General features: G+C 36.7%; 1 protein-coding gene across 2 annotated transcripts in view; it reads right to left on the bottom strand.

Moving 5' to 3' along the window:
• LOC148952117 (calpain-11-like) overlaps positions 1–25,046 on the bottom strand; it is a 286,884-nt gene that overhangs the window by 238,364 nt on the left and 23,474 nt on the right. For both annotated transcript variants that reach the window (XM_089088849.1, XM_089088850.1), the window contains exon 2: positions 202–277. In XM_089088849.1, coding sequence (XP_088944975.1) covers positions 202–277 — 76 coding nt within the window. The remainder of the gene's footprint in view (positions 1–201; positions 278–25,046) is intronic.

The raw sequence follows: 25,046 nt of genomic DNA, 5'->3' as shown, positions 1-25,046 counted from the left end.
ATTATCGCTTACAGACTATTATTATGTTAAGCAAAATCACGCAAATTACGCGACTGAAAATAGTATTATTAGCATGATATATAAATTTCCACTATTTGGTGTTTCTGGATAATATCAGAAGTTATCAATCTCAAGGCTTGGCGTGCTTTATCATAATGACAACATCTTAAGACAAAGCAATTCACCCATAATAACACATACCTGGATATGCTCGAGTAACTATCTTCTCCAATAATCTTGGTCTTCTTGTTGTTCAGCTTCGACGATGGCTGATATCCTAGAAGAATAGGTCAAAATAAAACGAGTATTTTATTTGAGGTATTATATGGTTTGAAAGGTGATATTAAAACTTTTATGGGAGCCAAAAGACCAGACGTGGCTGAAAACAAAAACAAAAATCTTAAAACTAAATCAAGAGTCCCGTGGAGACGCATCTTTGAATCGCTGAATTTATTTTATTCATGTTCCTCGGTATTGTATACATAAAAAGGGGATAATTCACATCATCGAGACAGTTAATAGGACAGCTGATTATTATCTCTAAACTTCCTTGAAATTTGTCGGTGAGTTTATCTTCATTGGATTAATAGCTAATAGTTGATTTTCAGCCATTTTGTGCCACCAGATTTCCAAAGACATAAGTTAATTTTCCCCAAGAAGAAATTCAGCAGTGGTCGATGCTACAATGACCTGAAGTATCTTGCTGTTTTTACGGTAATACATTGCCCTAAAGCAACAGTTTCGTTCAATGATTTTCTACAGTACTATCAAGGAGATTCAATTTAAAACCACAGAACCCAAGTCAACAAGTTGAAGAGCATTTGCAAATTGAAATTCATGGACTTTGGAACTTGAAGAATTTTAAGTCGATATTCTGACTCATCTCCCCCTTTTTTATCTTCTCCGTAAGAAACGTTAATTAGAGCTACTTCTAACACTTCACCGTGTGGATGGTTGAACGAAGGTGCCTGGATACCTTAAAAGAATTTCTCTATCGGTCTCATTTTTGTCTCTTAGACTCTCATTCACTTGATAATTTACCCGTATGTATTGGTAGTTTACCAAACTAGGAAAACAAATTTCTTAATAGTAAGATATTGTAACGGTCTGTTAAGAAATCTAGAGGGAATAGGCAATCTGGATCTGTCCCGGTGAAAGATACTTACGGGATGTCAATTAGTGATAACACAAGTGCTAAAGAGAAATGGGCAGATCATCTTGAGAATGGTTTAAACCATGATAAAGTTATAGGAAATGATATAGACAAGTATGAAAATATCTTCGATAAATTGTAAGGGAAGAATGATTTGTTTTACTAGGAGTCAGAGGCACTGCTAAAAGGATAAAAATAATTAGACCTGAGGCGTTGATGGTTTGTTAAATAAGTTTTTACAATATGGTGGCTGCAAAGTTGAAGCTAAATTACTGAAGAATTATAAATATGATTTTTCAAAAAGAGAATTACTTAGTGATTTTAGAAAAATAATGATTAAACCCCTTTATAATAAAGATGATAATAGTGAGTGTTGTAATTATTGAGGTATTGGCTTGTTTTTTTATAAGCAGATTATTTAGCATGATGGTACTAATTAGACTGAGACACATATTTTTTCCTGTGAGTGATATATAATAGATTAACGGACAAACGAATTTGATATGATATTTTAACTGATACATCTTACAAGAGACTAAGAAGAAGCCCATAATAATGCTGTTCTCCAGATGCTCGATATTGATGATGCTAAAGCTTTCAAAATAATTATATGTATGATTTATGTTAGGTTTGACGGGGTAATTTTCATCAAAATCACTCGCCCTTATAGGGATGTTTTGTCTCTTTTTCCAAATTCAGGTAGTATTTCCAAGGCTCGTAGCTTTGTTGGATAGCTTTATTATTATTTTTTTTTTTTTACGCATTTACACGAATCACCACGAAAAGCTGTATCTTTTAATATAATACTATCAATACCTTTTTTGGAATTTTGTTAGTATAGAGTATCTGTTTGGGGTTGTTTTGTATAGACTATCTGTTTTGGAGAATAGGTTAGTCAGTGTCATAGGCAGCGCGATAGCGCTGCCTAAGTAAAGAACGATGTGAGCACAATGTATTATTATTATTTTTTTTCTTTCTCCATACCCGGGCACTTCGTATCGAAGGAGTTGTCGTAGAAACTTCGAAAAGGGCTCATTTGATTGGAAATTGGAGTGGCTAGTGTCGTTTTTAATAGTCAAAGTGATTGGAGGGCAACTAGCCGCCCCCCCATACCCATCAATCCCCCAAGCACATCCGATCAAAATTTTTAGATAGCCATTTTGTTCAGCGTAGTTGATTTCCAGATAGAAAAAATGTTTTTGAGGAGGACACTCCCCAAAAACCCTCGAGGCAAGGCTTTTAAGTTATGCCCAGAGGGCATATAAGAACGATGTTGGCACAATGTATCATTTATTTTTTTTTCCCCTTAGAGCAGGGCACTTCGTATCGAAGAAGTTGTCATAGAAACTTCAAAAAAGGCTCATTCAATTGAAAATTGGAGTGGCTTGTGCCCTTTTTAACAGTTGAAAGTGATTGGAAGGCAACTAACACCCCTTCCATGCCCACCATTTCCCAAAACACATCCAATCAAAATTTTGAGATAGCCATTTTGTTAAGCGTAGATGATTTCCAGATAGAAATTGTGCCCTTTTTAATAGTCGAAAATGATTGGAGGGCAACTAGCCCCCCCCCCCACCCCCCTCAGTCCTCACAACAACTCCAATCAAAATTTTGAGATAGCCAGTTTGTTCAGCGTTGGTTATGTCCAGATAGTAAATATTTTTTTGAGGAGGACACTACCCCACAACCCTCGGGGCAAGGGTTGTAAGTTAAACCTAGGGGTCATATAAGGTTTTTAAAGAAGTCGTTGTCGTAGAAACTTCAAGAAAGGCTCATTCAATTTGAAATTCAAAGGGCTAGTTCCTTTTTTAATAGGCGAAAGTGATTGGAGAACAACTAGCCCCCCTCAAGCCCATCATTCCCCCAAAATTTTAGATAGCCATTTTGTTCAGCGTAGTTGTTTTCCGGATAGAAAATATGTTTTTGAGGAGGACAATCCCCCACAACCATCGGGGCGAGGGATGTAAGTTATGACCTGGGGACATATAAGGTTTTTATAGAACGCGTTGTCGTAGAAACTTCAAAAAGGGCTCATTCGATTGGAAAATGAAATGGCTAGTGCCTTTTTTAATAGTGAAAAGTAATTGGAAGGCGACTAACACCCCTTCCACGTCCACCTTTTCCAAAACACATCCAATAAAAGTTTTGAGATAGCCAATTTGTCCAACGACGTTCAAAATTCAGAAAATTATACCATTGAGCAGGACACTCCCCCCATATTCTTCAGGGCCAGGTTTATAAGTTATGCCCTGGGGGCATATAAGGTTTTTATTGAAATCTTTGTCGTAGAAACTTGAAAAAGGGCTCATTCAATTTAAAATTCATTGGGCTAGCACCCTTTTTAATAGTCGAAAGTGATTTCAGGGCAACTAACCCCCCTCTCGTGCCCACCTTTTCCTCGAGCACATCCAATCAAAATTTTTAGATAGCCGTTTTAGTCAACGTATTTGAAAGTTTAGGAAATTAGGTCTTTAAGGATGACAACCCTTCTCCCCATAGCCCTCAGGGCAAGGGTTGTAAGCTATGCCCTAGGGGAATATAACGTTTTTATTGAAAGCGTTGTCGTAGAAACTTCAAAAGGGCTCATTCAATTGGAAATTGAAAGGGCTAGTGCCTTTTTTTAATAGTTGAAAGTGATCGGATAGCGACTAACGCCCCTCTCACGCCCACCATTTTCCCAAACACATCCAATCAAAATATTAAGATATCCATTTTGTTCAACGTAGTTGAAAGTTCTGGAAATTAGGTCTTTTAGGATGATAAACCCCTCAGAGCCCTCAGTGCAAGGATTGTAAGCTATACTTTGGGAAATATGAAGTTTTTATTGAAACCGTTGTCGCAGAAACTTCAAAAGGGCTCATTCAATTGGAAATTGAAAGGGCTAGTGCCTTTTTTAATAGTTGAAAGTGATTGGATAGCGACTAACGCCCCTCTCACGCTCACCATTTTCCAAAACATATCCAATCAAAATTTTGAGATAGTCATTTTGTTCAAAGTAGTTGAACGTTCTGGAAATTAGGTCTTTTAGGATGATAACCCCCTCACAGCCCTCAGTGCAAGGGTTGTAAGTTATGCCCTGGGGGCATATAAGGTTCATATAGAAAGTTGTTATGTAAATCATAGGCAATGTGATCGCGCTGCCTAAGTAAAGAACGGGGACACTCGAGAACGAGACAAGAAACGGGGACTAAATATAGAGGAGGACACTCCCCCACAACCCTCAGGGCAAGGGTTTTAAGTTATGCCCTGGGGGCATATAAGACCGATGTTGGCACAATGTATTATTGATTATTATTTCCTTTAGAGCAGGTTACTACGTATCGAAAAATTTGTCGAAAAAACTTCGAAAAGGGCTCGTTCAATTGGAAATTGGAATGGCGTGTGCCCTTTTTAACTTTCAAAAGTGATTGGAAGGCAACTAACACCCCTTCCAAGCCCATTATTTTCCGGAACACTTCCAACCAAAATTTTGAGATAGCCATTTTTTTCAGCATAGTTGATTTCCAAATAGAAATTGTGTTTTTGAGGAGGACAGTCCACCACAGCCCTTAGGGCAATTGTTGTAAGTTATGCCCTGGGGGTATATAAGGTCTTTTATTGAAGGCGTTGTTGTAGAAACTTCAAAAAAGGCTCATTCGATTGGAAATTCAAAGGGCTAGTGCTCGCCTTTCACGCCCACCTTTTACCCAAACACATCTAATCAAAACTTTGAGATGACCATTTTATTCAACGTAGTTTTACGTTCTGCAAATTAGGTCTTTAAGGATGACAACCCTCCCACAGCTCTCAGAGCAAGGGTTGTACATTATGCCCAAAGGGCATATAAGATTTTAATAGAACACGTTGTCGTAGAAACTTCAAAAAGGGCTCATTCGATTGGAATTTGAAATGGCTAGTGCTTTTTTTGGTCGTTAAAAGTAATTGGAAGGCAACTAAAGCCCCTTCCTCGCCCAGTATTTCCCCAAACACATCCAGTAAAGATTTCTAGATATTCATTTTGTTCCACGCAGTTCAAAGTTCAGGAAATTATACCTTTGAGCAGGACACTCCCCCCAGAGTCTCCAGGGCAAGGGTTATAAGTTATACCCTAAGGGCATATAAGGTTTCAATTGAAAGCTTTGTTGCAGAAACTTGGAAAAGCGATTATTGATTGAAAATTCAAAGGGCTAGTGCCCTTTTTAATAGTCAAAAGTAATTGGAGGGCAACTAACCCCCCTCTCACTCCCATCTTTTCTCCAAACACATCCCATCAATATTTTAAATAGCCATTTTATTCAACGTAGTTGAAAGTTTTGGAAATTAGGTCTTTAAGGATGACAACCCCCCCCCCCACAACCCTCAGGGCAAGGGTTGTAAGTAATGCCCTGGGGGCATATAAAGTTTATATAGAAAGTTTTTGTAGAAATTTCACAAATGACTCATTTTATTGGAAAATCAAATTGTCCTTCTTAATGGTTGACAGCGATTAGAGAGCATTTAACTCCCCTTTCACGCCCACCATTTCCCCAAAAATATTCAATCAAAATTTAGAGACAGCCATTTTGTTCAACGGAGTTGACCGTTCTGGAAATTATGTAGTTAATGATACAAACCCCCCAGAGCCCCAAGGGCAAAGGTTTTAAGTTATGCCCTGGGGGCATATAAGGTTTTTATAGATAGAGTTGTCGTAAAACTTCAAAAAGGGCTCATTCAATTTGAAATTAAGAGGGCTAGTGCACTTTGTAATAGTCGAAAGTGATTGGAGGGTAACTAACTCCCCTCTCACGCCCATCGTTCCTCCAAACACATCCAGTCAAAATTTTCAGATAGACATTTTGTTCAATGTAGTAGAAAATTCTGGAAATTAGGTCTTTTTGAATGTCACCCCCCCCCCCCCAGCACTCAGGGCAAGGGTTGTAAGTTATGCCCGTATGCACAGTAAACTGCAAATTTTGTTCTGGCCCTGGGAAGGCATAGGGTTGCGCCCAACTTATGTTAATTTCTGCTTGTTTTGAGTTTGACTCGGCTATTTATTGTAATTTCTGTTCGTTTTGGGTTTCATTTATTTATCGATGCTGATTTGTCGTAGTTTTACGCTTGGTAGACTATTTGATTTTATTTTTGCTAATTTTTTGCTTAATGGAGTTCTTTACTTTTCTTTGAAAAACTTTGTTTTGTGGAAAAAGTTTTTTTTAATTATTTAGTTAGAAACAACACAGATTGCTTCTTATTTATAGTTCGGTACTGCGACCTGTTTAGCTTATTAATTCAAAGTTGTGTTTATTGTCATGGCTAGCGCTATGTTCAATGGTTTTTTATTTGTTCATTTTTACTTTTTAATCTATCATTAGGATGAATCGCTCTCTTTTTCTGAGATAGGTTATGGTACTTATCTGTTAGCCAGTACACACTCGAGAATTTGAATCTACAGGTACGGGGCTGAAACAACTGAGACGCTTGGGAGATAAATAGGATATATATAAATCGGGCTGTATATTGGTACATTAGGGAGGGGGGTTAAGTATAGCGGGGCTGCATGCAAAATGAAACATAACTTAACCAAAATGGCTAAAATGTCGTTTTCCACTGAGCCAAAGCTAATTGGATCCGTAGCATATACAAACAACAATTAACCGATTATTGTCTGATTTTATAGATCCAAATTCTCGAGTGTGTACTGGCTAACAGATAATTACCTAGGCTATAAATAAATTGAATTTGGTAGTTTCTTATTTCCTCCGTATAAATCTTGTATTTTCACTTTCTTCTTCAAGACCATGCCTTTCACCAAACAAGCTGCCCCGTCTAAGCGGAATTCTCCATATGTGTTTAGCTTATTAATTCAAAGTTGTGTTTATTGTCATGGCTAGCACTGTGTTCAATGGTTTTTTATTTGTTCATTTTTACTTTTTAATCTATCATTAGGATGAATCGCTCTCTTTTTCTGAGATAGGTTTTTTACTTATCTGTTAGCCAGTACACACTCGAGAATTTGAATCTACAGGTACGGGGCTGAAACAACTGAGACGCTTGGGAGATAAATAGGATATATATAAATCGGGCTGTATATTGGTACATTAGGGAGGGGGGTTAAGTATAGCGGGGCTGCATGCAAAATGAAACATAACTTAACCAAAATGGCTAAAATGTCGTTTTCCACTGAGTCAAAGCTAATTGGATCCGTAGCATATACAAACAACAATTAACCGATTATTGTCTGATTTTATAGATCCAAATTCTCGAGTGTGTACTGGCTAACAGATAATTACCTAGGCTATAAATAAATTGAATTTGGTAGTTTCTTATTTCCTCCGTATAAATCTTGTATTTTCAAAATCTTCTTCAAGACCATGCCTTTCACCAAACAAGCTGCCCCGTCTAAGCGGAATCCTCCATATGTGCCTAACTTTTAACGCAATGTTTGTTGATTTTTTTTTTTTCTTTTGATTTTTTTCTTTAGTTTGAATATAGTTTTTCCGGAATTCCCACCATATTATATCGTATGATAAAAAACACAGTTTCGTTATTTAGACAACAGAATATATCTCCTGATACAAAAATAGATAATCAATTTTTGAAATATTAGGTTATGCTATCCTTTGTTACCTACCTCAAGATTTTAAACATGTTTTTGTGCGTTTTCATTTAGTTTTCATTATCATAGGCAGCGCAATAGCGCTGCCTAGGTAAAGAACGATGTTGGCACAATGTATTGTTTGTTTTTTCCTTAGACCAGGGCACTTACTATCGAAGGAGTTGTCGTAGAAGCTTCGAAAAGGGCTCATTCGATTGGAAATTAGAATGGCTAGTGCCCTTTTTAATAGTCAAAAGTGATTGGAAGGTAGGTATCAGCCTTCCACGCCCACCATTTCCCCAAACACATCCAATAAAAATTTTTAGATAGCTACTTTGTTCAACGTAGTTGATTCCTGATAGAAATTATGTTTTTGAGGAGGACATCCCCTCCTCTCGTCAGGGCAATGGTTGTGAGTTATACCCTGGGGGAATATGAGGTTTTTATAGAAAGCGTTGTCGTAGAAACTTCAAAAATAACTAATTCGATTGGATATTGAAATGGCTAGTGCCCTTTTTAATAGTCGAAAGTGATTGGAAGGCAGCTAACACCCCTTCCACGCCCACCATTTCGCCAAACAAATCCAATCAAAATTTTTAGATAGCCATTTAGTTCAACTTAGTTGAAAGTTTTGGAAATTAGGTCTTTAAGGATGACAACCCCCCCCCCCAACTCCCGCAGGGAAAGGGTAGTAAGTTACACCCTGGGGGGATATAAGGCGCTTATAGAACGCGTTCTCGTAGAAACTTCAAAAAGGGCTCATTCGATTGGAAATTGAAAGGGCTAGCGCCCTTTTTAATAGTCGAAAGTAATCGAAGAGCAACTAACCACTTCCCCAAACGCCCACCACTCACGCCCACCACTTCCCCAAACACATCCAATCAAAATTTTTAGATATCCATTTTGTTCACCGTAGTTGAATGCTCTGGAAATTAGGTCTTTGAGGATGATCTCAGAGTCCTCGGGCAAGGGTTGTAAGTTATGCCATTGGGGCATATAAGGTTTTTATAGAAAGCGTTTTCGTAGAAACTTCAAAGAGGGCTCATTCGATTGGAAATTGAATGGCTAGTGCCCTTTTTAATAGTCGAAAATGATTGGAAGGCAACTAACACCGCTTCCCCGCCCACCATTTCACCAAACACATCCAATCAAAATTTTGAGATAGCCATTTTGTTCAACGCAGTTGAAAGTTCTGGAATGAGCTGGACATTCCCTCCCCCTACAGTCTTCAGGGTAAGCGTTATAATTTATGCCCTGGGGGCATATAAGGTTTTTATTGAAAGCTTTGTCATAGAAACTTCAAAAAGGACTCATGCGATTGGAAGTTCAAAGGGCTAGTGCCCTTTGTAATAGCCGAAAGTGATTTGGGGGGAATTAACCCCCTCTACCACCCGCCTCTTCCCCAAACACATACAATCAAAATTTATAGATATTCATTTTGTTCAACGTAGTAGAAAGTTTTGAGAATTATGTCTTTAAGGATGACCCCCCCCCCCACAGTCCTCAGGGTAAGGGTTGTAAGTTATGCCCTGGGGGCATATAAGGTTTTTATAAAAAGTGTTGTTGTAGAAACTCAAAAGGGGCTCATTCGATTGGAAATTGAAAGGGCTAGTGCCCTTTTAATAGTCAAAAGTAATTCAAGGGCAACTAACGCCCACCATTTCCCCAAACACATCCAATCAACATTTTGAGATATCTATTCTATTAAACGCAGTCGAAAGTTCTGGAAATTAGGTCTTTGAAGATGATGCAAAATTTTGAGATAGGCATTTTGTTCAACGTATTTAAAAGTTCTGGAAATTATGTATTTGAGGATGACAAACCCCCCAAACCCCCAGGGCAAACGTTATAAGTTATACCCCAGGGGCATATAAGGTTTCTTATAGAAAGCGTTGTCGTAGAAACTTCAAAATGGGCTCATTCAATTGGAAATTGAAAGGGATAGGATTGGAGGGCACATAACCTCCCTCTCACACCCACCATTGCCCCGAACACATCCAATCAAAATTTTGAGATAGCCATTTCAACGTAGTTGAAAGGTCTGGAAATTATGCCTTTAAGGATGACACATACCCCCCCCCCCCCCAAGCCCCCAGGACAAAGGTTGTAAGTTCCCTAGGGGCATACAAATTTTTATAGGAAGTGCTGTCGTAAAAATTTCAAAAAGGGCTCATTCTATTGAGAATTGAGAGGGCTAGTGCCCCTATTAATAGTCAAAGGTGATCAGAGGGGGAATCCACCCACGCCCGTCATTTCCCCAAACACTTACGATCAGAATTTTGATATCGCCATTTTGTTGAACATAGTTGAAGGGTCCGGAAAATATTTTTTTGAGTATGACAACCCCCCCCCCCCCAGTCCTCAGTGCTAAGGACACTTTGTCTTAACTAGTCAAATATAGTCGGTGATATTTATACGATTTCTTTCGTGATATTGACTTGACTTAAGTCCCATCAGCCCTCGAAGGTCGTTTTGAGGCCTCTAATTTCATCAGTCTATTGATGTCAGTCTTGTCAGGCTTCTGTATTCTGCCAGACAGAGGTGTAGCATGTTCAACGTCGAAAAATGGTCCTTCCATCTCTTTAGGGGGGGGGGGTGTACTTTAGGGCAAGAACTATATGCACAGCCCTCAAACACTATCTTCGGGAGGCGAATACTTTCAATAGGATTGGTGTGTCCTGGGCGTCTAAGTTTTTGCAGTTTTTGTGGACGATGGTATGTATGACCTTGGGACTTTTGAGAAGTTTGGCGCTGGATATTCTCTCAGGGTAAGTGACATCAGCAATACGTTGTAGTAATTTTGATTCAAAGGCAGCAAGGTGATTATGGTCATCTGTTTTAAGTATCCAAGTTTTACAGGCATAAACGGCAATAGGTATGATGAGTGAGTTGAAGAGTTGAAGATAATTTCTTTTTCGTCCAGATAGGCATCAGAGTATTAAAACTAAAGTTTGCAGGTGCCAGGCTTCTTTTGATGTTGCGGTTGTTTTCAGAGGCGAGTAAGCCATCAGGATACTTAAATCCCTCAACTCACTCTATATTATCACCTCCAAGCGGGAGGCATAGACTTTCTGGGCAATTGTGTTGTACGTAAGCAGCGCATGGCTTTCGTTTTCAAAGCGTTGATGGTCATCCCGAGATGGTTGGTGCTTGTGTGAACAATGTTGGCATGGCATTGGATGTCACGGAAGGAATCAGTAATGAGATCCATATAATTGGCGTATGAGATCTAGTCCTCCAACGAGGGCATCAGACGAGCTATCCGTAAGTAAAATGACTGCAGTTAAAAAGAGAATGAAGAGCTCCAGTACCGGAGTGCAGCCTTACAGAACATCGGTCGATGTTTCAAAGCTTTCGGTGAGCCCTTCTCCTGTCATATCACAGCTTATAAACTTCGTTTACATGTCTCTAATTGAGAAAACTAAGCTGGTAGGATGCCAAAGTGAAAATACTATGCCATTTTCTTCAGATGGTGTCAAACACGTCTTTGAAGACTATGAAGAGCTGGTAGATATTACGGCCAAGTTCTAGATATTTTTCCGTGATCTCGCTTGGAGAATCCCGCTTGGTATTCTGGGATGACTGCTAAGAATATTGCTCGGATGTGTCCAAGCATAACTGTTGTCAGAGTTTAGCAGCATGGCTGAAAAGACCCGTTGATCGAAAAAGTTGTCCATATTTTACAATAGATCTAAGCAAAACTGCATGTCTGTTAAGCGGCTGACCAGCGCAGATCTTAGTTTATTGTCAGCCCTATAGAAACCGAGGAGCTCTTGGTGTACCTAAAATTTTGTACCGTGATAGCAAATAAAAAATTGTTCATGAGCTGACATATCCTCCTGTATGTATATCACCGACTGTTCCTGCATGCATATCACCGATGTATCGTTATGTGTAATTTCAGACAATATTTAACATTAATTATAGAGGGGTACGAGGGTATATTTGAGAGAAAAGGGGGGGGGGGTTGAAAACATTTAAGAAAATGTATTTTCAAATCCAAATTTTACAGACTTTTCCTAAACGGGGTTTTTCTTTGCGCCAAAAATGCGTGATTTTTTTTTTTTTTTAAGTTAACAGTTTTAAACACGAGGTTAAAATTGCAACTAACATATTTCATAGACTGTGTCTACATTACACTTCTTTAAAACCGGGACCATGCAAGGATTACCAATTGTTATATTCAAGGGCTTCAAACAGGGGCTTTACAGATTACACATCTGAGGCTAACATTGAAATATAAGTGTCATACAACAAAACCTAGTATGTAGCCTACATTTCTTCCACGTTTTTTTTTAAATTTATTATTTAATGGATTCAAATTCCCACAACAATTTATATCCACGGGCTCCTGAGCTTATTGATTACTAAACGATGGAAAAACGTTAATTTTGGAACGGTCTTGGGTCCAGTTTCCCAAAAATCCCCCAAGTTGTGTTACCCCTCAGTACAACTAGGACATGTGAGAGGTTGGACGATGTGGCGGCAAGACTGAGGGAGAGGGGAATAACGAAAGCTGAATAAAACTTAAATATTTAGCTTAGTCCATTTCTAATGCTGACACAAACTGGCAGAAATTAGATATTTAAGTAGAACTATCCGATAAACTAGTTTGTATTAAAAAAAGAGGACAACACATGTAAAACGTCACACCTATTGCTACATGGTTTACTAGCAGCAGTACTTTGCACAGAACTTAATCCTTTGCTTGTTTGTGAATAGCCCACTTTTTTTTTTTTTTATTTAAGTTGAGCAATACATGAATACTAGTAACGATCCCAGATGCTAGTTATTAAATTTTGAAGCATTCACAAAAGACTAAAAGAGCAAAATAATCTTATAATTACCGAAGCATATTTAATTTTATAGCAAGTTGATTGTGCTGTGCATTGTTTTTCTGAAAGAGGGATTTGGATTCTCGCACAAAGACCACTGGGTTCAGGAGAATACGTTACCCCTAAAATTAGGTATAGTTTTTGCACGTTTTACATTTCAGTGCCGCTAATTAGTTCTTACCATAAGCTTTTTATCCTTTTTATAAGCTTTTTATAAGCTTTTTAATAAGCTTTTTATACGCTTTTATAAGCTTTTTATCCCATCTGTACTCGTTGTTCTTCTTTTCAAACAATTCGTGGTAACAAACTGTAAGTAAGGAGCAACCCGGCTCAATAGTAACCAAAACTTCAAAAAACAGAATCTTGATGCCAATAGATATGTCAAATAAATCAGATTTTTATGCTGATTTCAAATATATAAGTTCATCAAGTTTAATCTTACCCATTAAAAGTTATGTGCCTGAGAAAATTTGCCCTATTTTCAAAAAAAGGCGGAAATACCCCTTAAAAATCATTGAACTTTATAAAAATCACACCATTGGATTCAGCGTATCAGGGAACCCTACTGTAGAAGTTTCAAGATCCTATCTGCAAAGATGTGGAATTTTTTATTTTTTGTAAGAAGAAAGATCACGGATGCGTGTTTATTTTTATTTTATTATTTATTTCCCCAGGGGTGATCGTATCGATCCAGTAGTCGTAGAATTTCGTAAGAGTGCTCATTTGATTGGAAATGAAAAGTTCTAGTGCCCTTTTAAGTGACCAAAAAATTTGGAGGGCAGCTTGGCCTCCTCCCACGCTCATTTTTTCCCGAAGTCACCCAATTAAAATTTTGAGATAGCCATTTTGTTCAACATAGTAGAAAATCTAATAAGTATGTCTTTTAGGATGACTTAATCCCCCACAGTTCCCAGGGGAAGGGCTGCAAATTATGAACTTTGCCCATTGTTTACATATAGTATTGGTTATTGGGAAGTATACAGACATTTTCAGGAAGAATTTTTTTCTTTGGGGGGGGGGGGGGCTGGAGGAGGGGATTACTCGAAAGAATCTTTCCGTGGAGGATGTTTCCTTGGGTTAAGGGACATTTCTATGAAGGGGGCATCGGATTTCCCAGCATTATTTAAGAAACGATCAGTAATTAGATAAAAAAAAAGTTTTTTCAACTGAAAGTAAAAAGCAACATTAGAACTTAAAACGAACAGGAATTATTACGTGTGTGAGGGGGTTCGTCCCCCAAGTCAATACCTCGCTCTTTACGCTACAGCTTTTTTAGTGCTTTCAAAAGAGCTATCTATTCTAGTTAAACGGCCTTTGTGATTCAGGGGTTTGTCATTTAAACAAAATTTAAATTTTAGCGTAAAGAGCGTGGTATTGACTAAGGAGAGAACCCCCTCACATACGTAATAAAAAAAAACATAAAAAAAGCGATACGGCTCAATAGTAATCGAAACTTTAAAAAACAGAATTTTTATTTCAATAAATGTATCAAAAGAATGGGCTTATAATGCTGATTCTAAATATATAAATTTTATTAAGTTTAGTATTACTCATCAAAGGCTAGGAGCCAGAGAAAATTTACCTAATTTTGGAAAGAGGGAAACATCCCCTACAAGTGAAAGAATTTTAATGGAAATCACACCGTCAGATTCAGCGTGTCAGAAAACCCTATTACATAGGTTTCAAGCTCATATCTGCAAAAATTTGCAACATTGTATTTTTTGTCAGAAGAAAGATCACGGATGCGTGTTTATTTTTTTTTTTTTCAGGGGTAATCGTACCAACCCAGCGGTCTTAGAACATCAAGAGAGAGCTCATTCGAACGGAAATTAAAAGTTATAGTGCCCTTTTCGGTGACTGAAAATGCTGGAGGGTAACATGGCCCCCTCCCAGACCCCTTTTTTCCCAATTTCGTCTGATTCACAAGGAAAAAAGTTTTTTTCTACTTTCATCAGAGATATTTATTCTAATTAACGGCCTTTGTGATTAAAGAGTCATTCTTAAGAATTGGAACACGATTTGAACTTAACTTAAAGAGCAAGGTATTGACTTGGGGGCGAACCCCATAATAAGTAGTATCGGTATAGGTACTTTCAATTACACATGAAAAAATACATTGAATTGCACAAGAAAACCCACGCCTTTGACACTATATTTAGACATGGACATTTTAAAAAGCTGGCACGTTATAATGCATGTTATGAAACAATTGGGGTTATTACGTTCAAAGAGAGTGAGTATCCTCTCACACCTATACTTCCTTGGCACCTTTTCAGAGCATGTACTCGTGGATACCTTTCCAAGCAACGTGATTAAACACGCTTTTACAATCGGAATTGTTTGATTGACATTTGCAAAAAAAGGATAAGAAATTCGCAAATTGAGCTCTATGAATGATATTAATTAATGTTTGAATAATAGGAGTGTGATTGATTCTAATTAGTGATTGGATAATTTTTTAACATGAAATCTCGGAATAAAATATTTTTGGAGGGATGGGATGATGGGAGCGAGGTGTTTTAGAGTACTTATAATAGTGTTATTTGGGGAGATTACGTTCCTTGCCACCTTTTCAGAGCATGTACTTATGGATACCTTTCCAACCAACGTGATTAAACACGCTTTTACAATCGGGATTGTTTGATTGACATTTGCAAAAAGGGATAAGGAATTCGCAAATTGGACTCTATGAACGATATTAATTGATGTTTGAAAAATAGGAGTGTGATTGATCCTAATTAGTGATTGGATAATTTTTTAACAAGAAATCTCTGAATAAAATATTTTTGGAGGGGTTGTAGTATCCTCACACCTATACTTCCTTGGCACCTTTTCAGAGCATGTACTCGTGGATACCTTTCCAAGCAACGTGATTAAACACGCTTTTACAATCGGAATTGTTTGATTGACATGTGCAAAAAGGGGTAAGGGATTTGCGGATTGGAGTGTAACTCGAGAGTAGTTTGCTATTAAAAAAATGGACGGTACAATCAGAATTGTTTGATTGACATTTGCAAAAAGGGGTAAGGGATTTGCGAATTGAGGGTTATCAGTTAAGGTAGTCCCTTGCCATGGAACGTGGTAATCTAAGTGATCATTGGCTGGCACAGTGCATGTGTAATTGAACCAGTATATCTAATGATGGAACTCCAGAACAAAATACGACTTGACCTAGCTTTACTTCTTTAATGTGTACTGTATAATACGTAAGGGGTGTTTGAACAGCGTTATCAATTTAAAACAGAGTTTAACGTTATAGATTACTAAAATTTGACACTAAGACAGATGTAGATGACAAGAAAAGAATTTTAATAACGAATAGCTTTACTTCTTCGATGTATACTGTATAATACACAAGTGGTGTTTGAGCAGTGTTGTCAATTTGAAATAGAGTTTAACGTTATAGATTACTAAAATTTGACACTAACATAGATGTAGATGACAAGAAAAGAATTTTAATAACTGATAGCTTTACTTCTTAGATGTGTTCTGTATAATACACAAGTGGTGGAGTGATGGGAACAGGGTGTCTTAGAGTACTTATAGTGTGATAGTGGAGGGGGAGGTTGCTAACAAAAAACCCATGTGGATGAGTTGAAATAAAATTTTTAACGAGAAATGTCTGAAAATTGTTTTTGGGGGGATGGGGCGATGACAGAGTTGATGTCTTAGACGAGTTAGAGTTCTGTACTATGGTACGAATTGCTTGTGAAAAACCAAAATGAATGACTTGAAAAAAAATTTTTAACAAGAAATGTCTGAAAAGTGTTTTGGGGGAGATGGGACGATGACAGCAGTGTGTATTAGAGTAGTTATAGTTCTGTACTGGGGCACGAATTCCTTTTGAAAAACCCAAATGAATGACTTGAAATAAAATTTTTAACGAGAAATGTCTGAAAATTGTTTTAGGGGGGGGGGGGGTGAAGCGAGTACAGATTGGATGTGTCAGACTAGTGATAGGGCTCTACTGTGGCACGAATTGCTTGCGAAAAACCCAAATGAATGACTTGAAATAAAATTTTTAACAAGAAATGTCTGAAAAGTATTTTTTGGGAGATGGGGCGATGACAGAGTGGATGTCATAAACTAGTTATAGTGCTGTACTCTGGCATGAATTGCTTTTCGAAAACCCGGGTGAATTAGTTGAAAATAAATTTTTAACAAGAAATGTCTGAAAAGTGTTTTTGGGGAGATGGGGCGATGACAGAAGCGTGTCTTAGACTAGTTATAGCTCAGTACTGTGGCACGAATTGCTTGCTAAAAACCCAAATGAATGACTTGAAAAAAAAGTTTTAACAAGAAATGTCTGAAAAGTATTTTTGGGGAGATGGGGCGAGGACAGCAGCGTGTCTTAGAGTAGTTATAGTTCAGTACTGCGGCACGAATTCCTTTTGAAAAACCCAAATGAATGACTTGAAATAAAATTTTTAACGAGAAATGTCTGAAAATTGTTTTAGGGGGGGGGGAGAAGCGATGACAGATTGGAGGGGTCAGACTAGTGATAGGGCTCTACTGTGGCACGAATTGCGTGCGAAAAACCCAAATGAATGACTTGAAATAAAATTTTTAACAAGAAATGTCTGAAAAGTATTTTTTGGGAGATGGGGCGATGACAGAGTGGATGTCATAGACTAGTTATAGTGCTGTACTCTGGCAGGAAATGCTTTTCGAAAACCCCAAATGCTTTTTGAATTAGTTGAAAATAAATTTTTAACAAGAAATGTCTGAAAAGTATTTTTGGGGAGATGGGGCGATGACAGAAGCGTGTCTTAGACTAGTTATAGTTCAGTACTGTGACACGAATTGCTTGTTAAAAACCCAAATGAATGACTTGAAAAAAAAGTTTTAACAAGAAATGTCTGAAAAGTATTTTTGGGGAGATGGGGCGAGGACAGCAGCGTGTCTTAGAGTAGTTATAGTTCAGTACTGCGGCACGAATTCCTTTTGAAAAACCCATTTGAATGACTTGAAATAAAATAGATGACTCAGACTAGTGATAGTGCTGTACTGTGGCACGAATTGATTGTGAAAAAGCCAAATGAATGACTTGAAAATAAAGTTTTAACAAGAAATGTCTGAAAAGTGTTTTTGGGGAGATGGGGTGAGGACAGCAGCGTGTCTTAGAGTATTTATAGTTCTGTACTCTGGCACGAAATCCTTTTGAAAAACGCAAATGAATGACTTGAAATAAAATTTTTAAAGAGAAATGTCTGAATATTGTTTTTGGGGGGATGGGGCGATGATAGATTGGATGTCTCAGACTAGTGAAAGTGCTGTACTGTGGCACGAATTGCTTACGAAAAACCCAAATGAATGACTTGAAATAAAATTTTTAACAAGAAATGTCTGAAAAGTATTTTTCGGGAGATGGGGCGATGACAGAGTGGATGTCTTAGACTAGTTATAGTGCTGTACTCTGGCATGAATTGCTTTTCGAAAACCCGGGTGAATTAGTTGAAAATAAATTTTTAACAAGAAATGTCTGAAAAGTGTTTTCGGGGAGATAGGGCGATGACAGAAGCGTGTCTTAGACTAGTTATAGTTCAGTACTGTGGCACAAATTGCTTGTGAAAAACCTAAATGAATGACTTGAAAATAAAGTTTTAACAAGAAATGTCTGAAAAGTGTTTTTGGGGAGATGGGGCGAGGACAGCAGCGTGTCTTAGAGTAGTTATAGTTCTGTACTCTGGCACGAATTCCTTTTGAAAAACCCAAATGAATGACTTGAAATAAAATTTTTAAAGAGAAATGTCTGAAAATTGTTTTTGGGGGGAAGGGGCAATGACAGATTGGATGTCTCAGACTAGTAATAGTGCTGTACTGTGGCACGAATTGCTTGAAAAAAAAACAATGGTACACTTTTTAATAGCATGGAAAAGAATGACTTTTGAATGCCTCGCTGTTTAAGTTAAGAGGTGAAATCAAGACCAGAGGAGTTTTTGAGATTTTTCATTGGTCAAAGATGCAACAATGGTACACTTTTTTAATAGCATGGAAAAGAACAAGTTTTGAATGCCTCGCTGTTTAAGTTAAGAGGTAAAACCAAGACCAGAGGAATTTTTTAGATTTGTCATTGGTCAGAGATGCAACAATGGTACATTTTTTTAATAGCATGGAAAAGAACGACTATTGAATACCTTGCTGTTTAAGTTAAGAGGTGAAATCAAGACCAGGGGAGTTTTTTTTTAGATTTTTCATTGGTCAGAGATGCAACAATGGTACACTTTTTTAATAGCGTGGAAAAAAAACGAGTTTTGAATGCCTCGCTGTTTAAGTTAAGAGGTGAAATCAAGACCAGTGGAATTTCTTAGATTTTTCATTGGTCAGAGATGCAACAATGGTACATTTTTTTTAATAGCATGGAAAAGAACGACTTTTGAATTCTTCGCTGTTTAAGTTAAGAGGTGAAATCAAGACCAGAGGAATTTTTGAGATTTTTCATTGTTCAGAGATGCAACAATGATACACTTTTTTTAATAGCATGGAAAAGAACGACTATTGAATGCCTCGCTGTTTAAGTTAGGAGGTGAAATCAAGACCAGAGGAATTTTTGAGATTTTTCATTGGTCAAAGATGCAACAATGGTATACTTTTTTAATAGCATGGAAAAGAACGAGTTTTGAATGCCTCGCTGTTTAAGTTAAGAGGTGAAATCAAGACCAGAGGAATTTTTTAGATTTTTCATTGGTCAGAGATGCGACAATGGTACATTTATTATTTTATAATAGCATGGAAAAGAACGACTTTTGAATGCCGGGCTGTTTAAGTTAAGAGGTGAAACCAGAGGAATTTTTTAGATTTTTAAGTGGTCAGAGATGCAACAATGGTACATTTTTTTTATAATAACATGGAAAAGAACGACTTTTGAATGCCTCGCTGTTTAAGTTAAGAGGTGAAATCAAGACCAGAGGAATTTTTGAGATTTTTCATTGATCAGAGATGCAACAATGGTACATTTTTTTTAATAGCATGGAAAAGAACGACTTTTGAAGGCCTCGCTGTTTAAGTTAAGAGGTGAAGTCAAGAACAGAGGAATTTTTGAGATTTTTCATTGATCAGAGATGCAACAATGATACATTTTTTTTAATAGCATGGAAAAAACAACTTTTGAATGCTTCGCTGTTTAAGTTAAGAGGTGAAATCAAGACCAGGGTAATTTTTGAGATTTTCATTGGTCAGAGATGCAACAATGGTACACTTTTTTAATAGCATGGAAAAGAACGACTATTGAATGCCTCGATGTTTAAGTTATGAGGTGAAATCAAGACCAGAGGAATTTTTGAGATTTTTCATTGGTCAAAGATGCAACAATCGTATACTTTTTTATTAGCATGGAAAATAACGACTATTGAATGCCTCGCTGTTTAAGTTAAGAGGTGAAACAAAGACCAGAGGAATTATTTAGATTTTTCATTAGTCAAGCTATTTCCACTATTTAATGACCCCCTCCGCCCCGACCCGCCGCAGCAGCCACCGTGGCGACTCCTGCCATAAAAAAACTTTAGCGTAAAGAGCGATGCGTTGAGGAGGGGACAGCCCCTTTCATATACGGAATAATTTTTGTTCGTATTAAGTTTTAACGTCGTTCCTTACTTTCAGTTAAAAAAACTTTTTTTTAATTTAATTATGTTTAAAAACTAAATGTTGTCATAAGACTGAATAAAAAAGTACTTTGTGTGTGATGATTCGCAATAAGAGTTTAAAATTGGGAAGTTTTTTTTTGGTGTAGTTGTTTTTTATTTTTTGTTTGTTCGACTTGATAGAAATTCTGAAACCAGTTGGTAGTTGAATTCACCTCTTTGAGACACAATACAGAAATTTAATTCAATAAATTATATAAAAAAAAATTGAACAAATTCTTTATTAACATTCATTATCGATTGAAGTCGCTTCCTAGACAGACAATACAGCAATTTCACTAAATCTAAGCATAAGAGTGATTAAATTCCATATCAACATCCATTTCTCGGATACAGCGGAAAAAGTTGACAAAATCTAAGTACCAGAAAGAATAAATTCATTTTCAAAGTTTTTATCGGATACATCAGATAACAGTCATAAAATCCAAGTTCTATTCATTTTGGCTTCATGTGTTATTACGTTGAATTTAGATTAGACGGGTTTTTCTTTCTATAGTAGATACTAGCGTATATTTTTAGAGAAGAAAAAAAAATTCTGGTTAGTCTGAAGTTGATTGTGAGAGTTTTAGGACAACAAAAATGGATAGATTTGAGAAAGAGCGAATCATGGGGGATTTACTGTTTATGGAAAAACGTTTTATTCTAGATGACGATTTTCTAGAGCTGTCTATTCAAAGGAAGATATTTTCTCAGGGAATGCTTGTCGATATTGACCGTAAACTCTAATTTTTGTAAGAAAATTATAGAAAATACATTTCTCTAGGTCAAATGTGAATCTTTGGCTAGAAAAAAGCTACGTGAAAACAACTTAAACCATGGCCCAGCCCCCTGCGATCAGAAATTAAATTATAAAGTTTCTTCACCTCTTGGATACACAATGCAGAAATTTCATTCAAGGAATTACGAAACAATTGTAAGTAAGCAATAATGTCTGTGTGTGTGTGTGTGTGTGTCTGTGTGTGTGTGTATGTGTGTGTCTGTGTGTGTGTGTGTGTGTGTGCAAGCTAGAGCAATTAAACTAGCTAATGTCGATAACAGGACAACTCTTTTTTTTCTCTTTCTTTTTATCACAAACAATTTTCAATGTGTACATGCCAGAGCAAGTTCTTCATAAATTCCACTATGTAATGCCCCCCCCCGGCGCGCCGGAGGGGGGCATTAAATAGTGGAATTTATGAAGAAATTGCTCTGCCTTGGACACATTGAAAATTGTTTGTGATAAAAAGAAAGAAAAAAAAGAATTGTCCGGTTATCGACATTAGCTAGTTTAATTGCTCTAGCTTGCACACACACACACATACACACACACAACATACACACACACAGAGACATACACACACGACTTTGTTACTTACTTACAATTTTTTGTAATTCCTTTAATGAAATTTCTGCATTGTGTATTCAAGAGGTGAAGAAACTTTATAATTTAATTTCTGATCGCAGGGGGCGGGCCATGGTTTAAGTTGTTTTCACGTAGCTTTTTTCTAGACAAAGATTCACATTTTACCTAGAGAAATGTATTTTCTATAATTTTCTTACAAAAAATTAGAGTTTACGGTCAATATCGAAAAGCATTCCCTGAGGAAATATCTTCCTTTGAATAGACAGCTCTAGAAAATCGTCATCTAGAATCAAACGTTTTTCCATAAACAGTAAATCCCCCATGATTTGCTCTTTCTCAAATCTATCCATTTTTTAGAGTCCTAACACTCTCACAATCAACTTCAGACTAACCAGAATTTTTTTTTCTACTCTAAAAATATACGCTAGTCTCTACTATAGAAAGAAAAACCGGTCTAATCTAAATTCAACGTAATAACACATGAAGCCAAAATGAATAGAACTTGGATTTTATGACTATTATCTGATGTATCCGATAAAAACTTTGAAATTGAATTTATTCTTTCTGATACTTAGATTTTGTCAACTTTTTCCGATGTATCCAAGAAATGTATGTTGAAATAGAATTTAATCACTCTTATACTTAGATTTTGTGAAATTGCTGCATTGTCTGTCTAGGAAGCGACTTCAATCGATAATGAACGTTAATAAAGAATTTGTTCAATTTTTTTATATAATTTCCTTAATTAAATTTCTGTTTTGTGTCTCCAAGAGGTGAATTAAACTACCAACTGGTTTCAGAATTTCTATCAAGTCTAACAAACAAAAAATAAAAAACAACTACACCAAAAAAAAAAAACTTCCCAATTTTAAACTCTTATTGCGAATCATCACACACAAAGTGCTTTTTTATTCAGTCTTATGACAACATCTAGTTTTTAAACATAATTAAAAAAAAAAAAAATTTAACTGAAAGTAAGGAACGACGTTAAAACTTAAAACGAACATAAATTATTCCGTATATGAAAGGGGCTGTCCCCTCCTCAACGCATCGCTCTTTACGCTAATTTTTTTTATGGCAGGAGTCACCACGGTGGCTGCTGCGGCGGGTCGGGGCGGAGGGGGGCATTAAATAGTGGAAATTGCTTGACTAATGAAAAATCTAAAAAATTCCTCTGGTCTTTGTTTCACCTCTTATCTTAAACAGCGAGGCATTCAATAGTCGTTCTTTTCCATGCTATTAAAAAAGCATACGATTGTTGCATCTTTGACCAATGAAATATCTCAAAAACTCCTCTGGTCTTGATTTCACCTCTTAACATAAACAGCGAGGCATTCAATAGTCGTTCTTTTCCATGCTATTAAAAAAGTGTACCATTGTTGCACCTCTGACCAATGAAAAATCTCAAAAATTCCCCTGGTCTTGATTTCACCCCTAACTTAAACAGTGAAGCATTCAAAAGTCGTTCTTTTCATTGCTATTAAAAAAAATGTTCCATTGTTACATCTCTGATCAATGAAAAATCTAAAAAATTTCTCTGGTCTTGATTTCACCTCCTAACTTGAACAGCGAGGCACTCAATAGTCGTTCTTTTCCATGCTATTAAAAAAGTGTACCATTGTTGCACCTCTGACCAATGAAAAATCTCAAAAATTCCCCTGGTCTTGATTTCACCTCTTAACTTAAACAGCGAAGCATTCAAAAGTCGTTCTTTTCCATACTATTAAAAAAAATGTTCCATTGTTGCATCTCTGATCAATGAAAAATCTAAAAAATTTCTCTGGTCTTGATTTCACCTCTTAACTTGAACAGCGAGGCATTCAAAAGTCGTTCTTTTCCATGCTATTAAAAAAAATGTATCTTTGTTGCATCTCCGACCAATGAAAAATCTCAAAAATTCCTCTGGTCTTGATTTCACCTCTTAACTTAAACAGCGAGGCATTCGAAAGTCGTTCTTTTCCATGCTATTATAAAAAAAATGTACCGTTGTTGCATCTCTGACCAATGAAAAATCTAAAAAAATCCTCTGGTCTTGATTTCACCTCCTAACTTAAACAGCGAGGCATTCAATAGTCGTTCTTTTCAATGCTATTAAAAAAGTGTATCATTGTTTCATCTCTGACCAATAAAAAATCTAAAAAATTCCTCTGTTCTTGGTTTCACCTCTTAACTTAAACAGCGAGGCATTCAAAAGTCGTTCTTTTCCATGCTATTAAAAAAAATGTACCATTGTTGCATCTCTGACTAATGAAAAATCTAAAAAATTCCCTTGGTCTTGGTTTCACTTCTTAACTTAAACAGCGAGGCATTCAAAACTCGTTCTTTTCCATGCTATTAAAAAAGTGTACCATTTTTGCATCTCTGACCAATGAAAAATCTAAAAAAAAACTCCTCTGGTCTTGATTTCACCTCATAACTTAAACAGCGAAGCATTCAAAAGTCGTTCTTTTCCATTCTATTAAAAAAAATGTACCATTGTTGCATCTCTGACCAATGAAAAATCTAAAAAATTTCCTTGGTCTTGATTTCACCTCTTAACTTAAACAGCGAGGCATTCAAAACTCGTTCTTTTCCATGCTATTAAAAAATTGTACCTTTGTTGCATCTCTGACCAATGAAAAATCTAAAAAATTCCTCTGGTCTTGGTTTCACCTCTTAACTTAAACAGCGAGGCATTAAAAAGTCGTTCTTTTCCATGCTATTAAAAAAGTGTACCATTGTTGCATCTCTGACCAATGAAAAATCTCAAAAATTCCTCTGGTCTTGATTTCACCTCTTAACTTAAACAGCGAGGCATTCAAAAGTCGTTCTTTTCCATGCTATTAAAAAAGTGCACCATTGTTTTTTTTGCAAGCAATTCGTGCCACAGTACAGCACTATCACTAGTCCGAGACATCCAATATGTCATCGCCCCATCCCCCCAAAAACAATTTTTAGACATTTCTCGTTAAAATTTTTATTTCAAGTCATTCATTTGGGTTTTTCAAAAGGAATTCTTGCCGCAGTACAGAACTATAACTACTCTAAGACACGCTGCTGTCCTTGCCCCATCTCCCCAAAAACACTTTTCAGACATTTCTTGTTAAAACTTTATTTTCAAGTCATTCATTTGGGTTTTTCACAAGCAATTCGTGCCACAGTACTGAACTATAACTAGTCTAAGACACGCTTCTGTCATCGCCCCATCTCCCCAAAAACACTTTTCAGACATTTCTTGTTAAAAATTTATTTTCAACTAATTCACCCGGGTTTTCGAAAAGCAATTCATGCCAGAGTACAGTACTATAACTAGTCTAAGACATCCACTCTGTCATCGCCCCATCTCCCAAAAAACACTTTTCAGACATTTCTTGTTAAAAAATTTATTTCAAGTCATTCATTTGGGTATTTCGCAAGCAATTCATGCCACAGTGCAGCAATATCACTAGTCTAAGACATCCACTCTGTCATCGCTCCCTCCCCCCAAAAATAATTTTCAGACATTTGTCGTTAAAAATTTAATTTGAAGTCATTCATTTGGGTT

The sequence above is a fragment of the Artemia sp. Qi Xiang Cuo genome, chromosome 5 (assembly GCF_049724085.1).
Source record: "Artemia sp. Qi Xiang Cuo chromosome 5, ASM4972408v1, whole genome shotgun sequence".
Taxonomy (NCBI): Eukaryota; Metazoa; Arthropoda; class Branchiopoda; order Anostraca; family Artemiidae; genus Artemia; species Artemia sp. Qi Xiang Cuo.
This window is presented reverse-complemented; position numbering and strand designations above follow the sequence as displayed.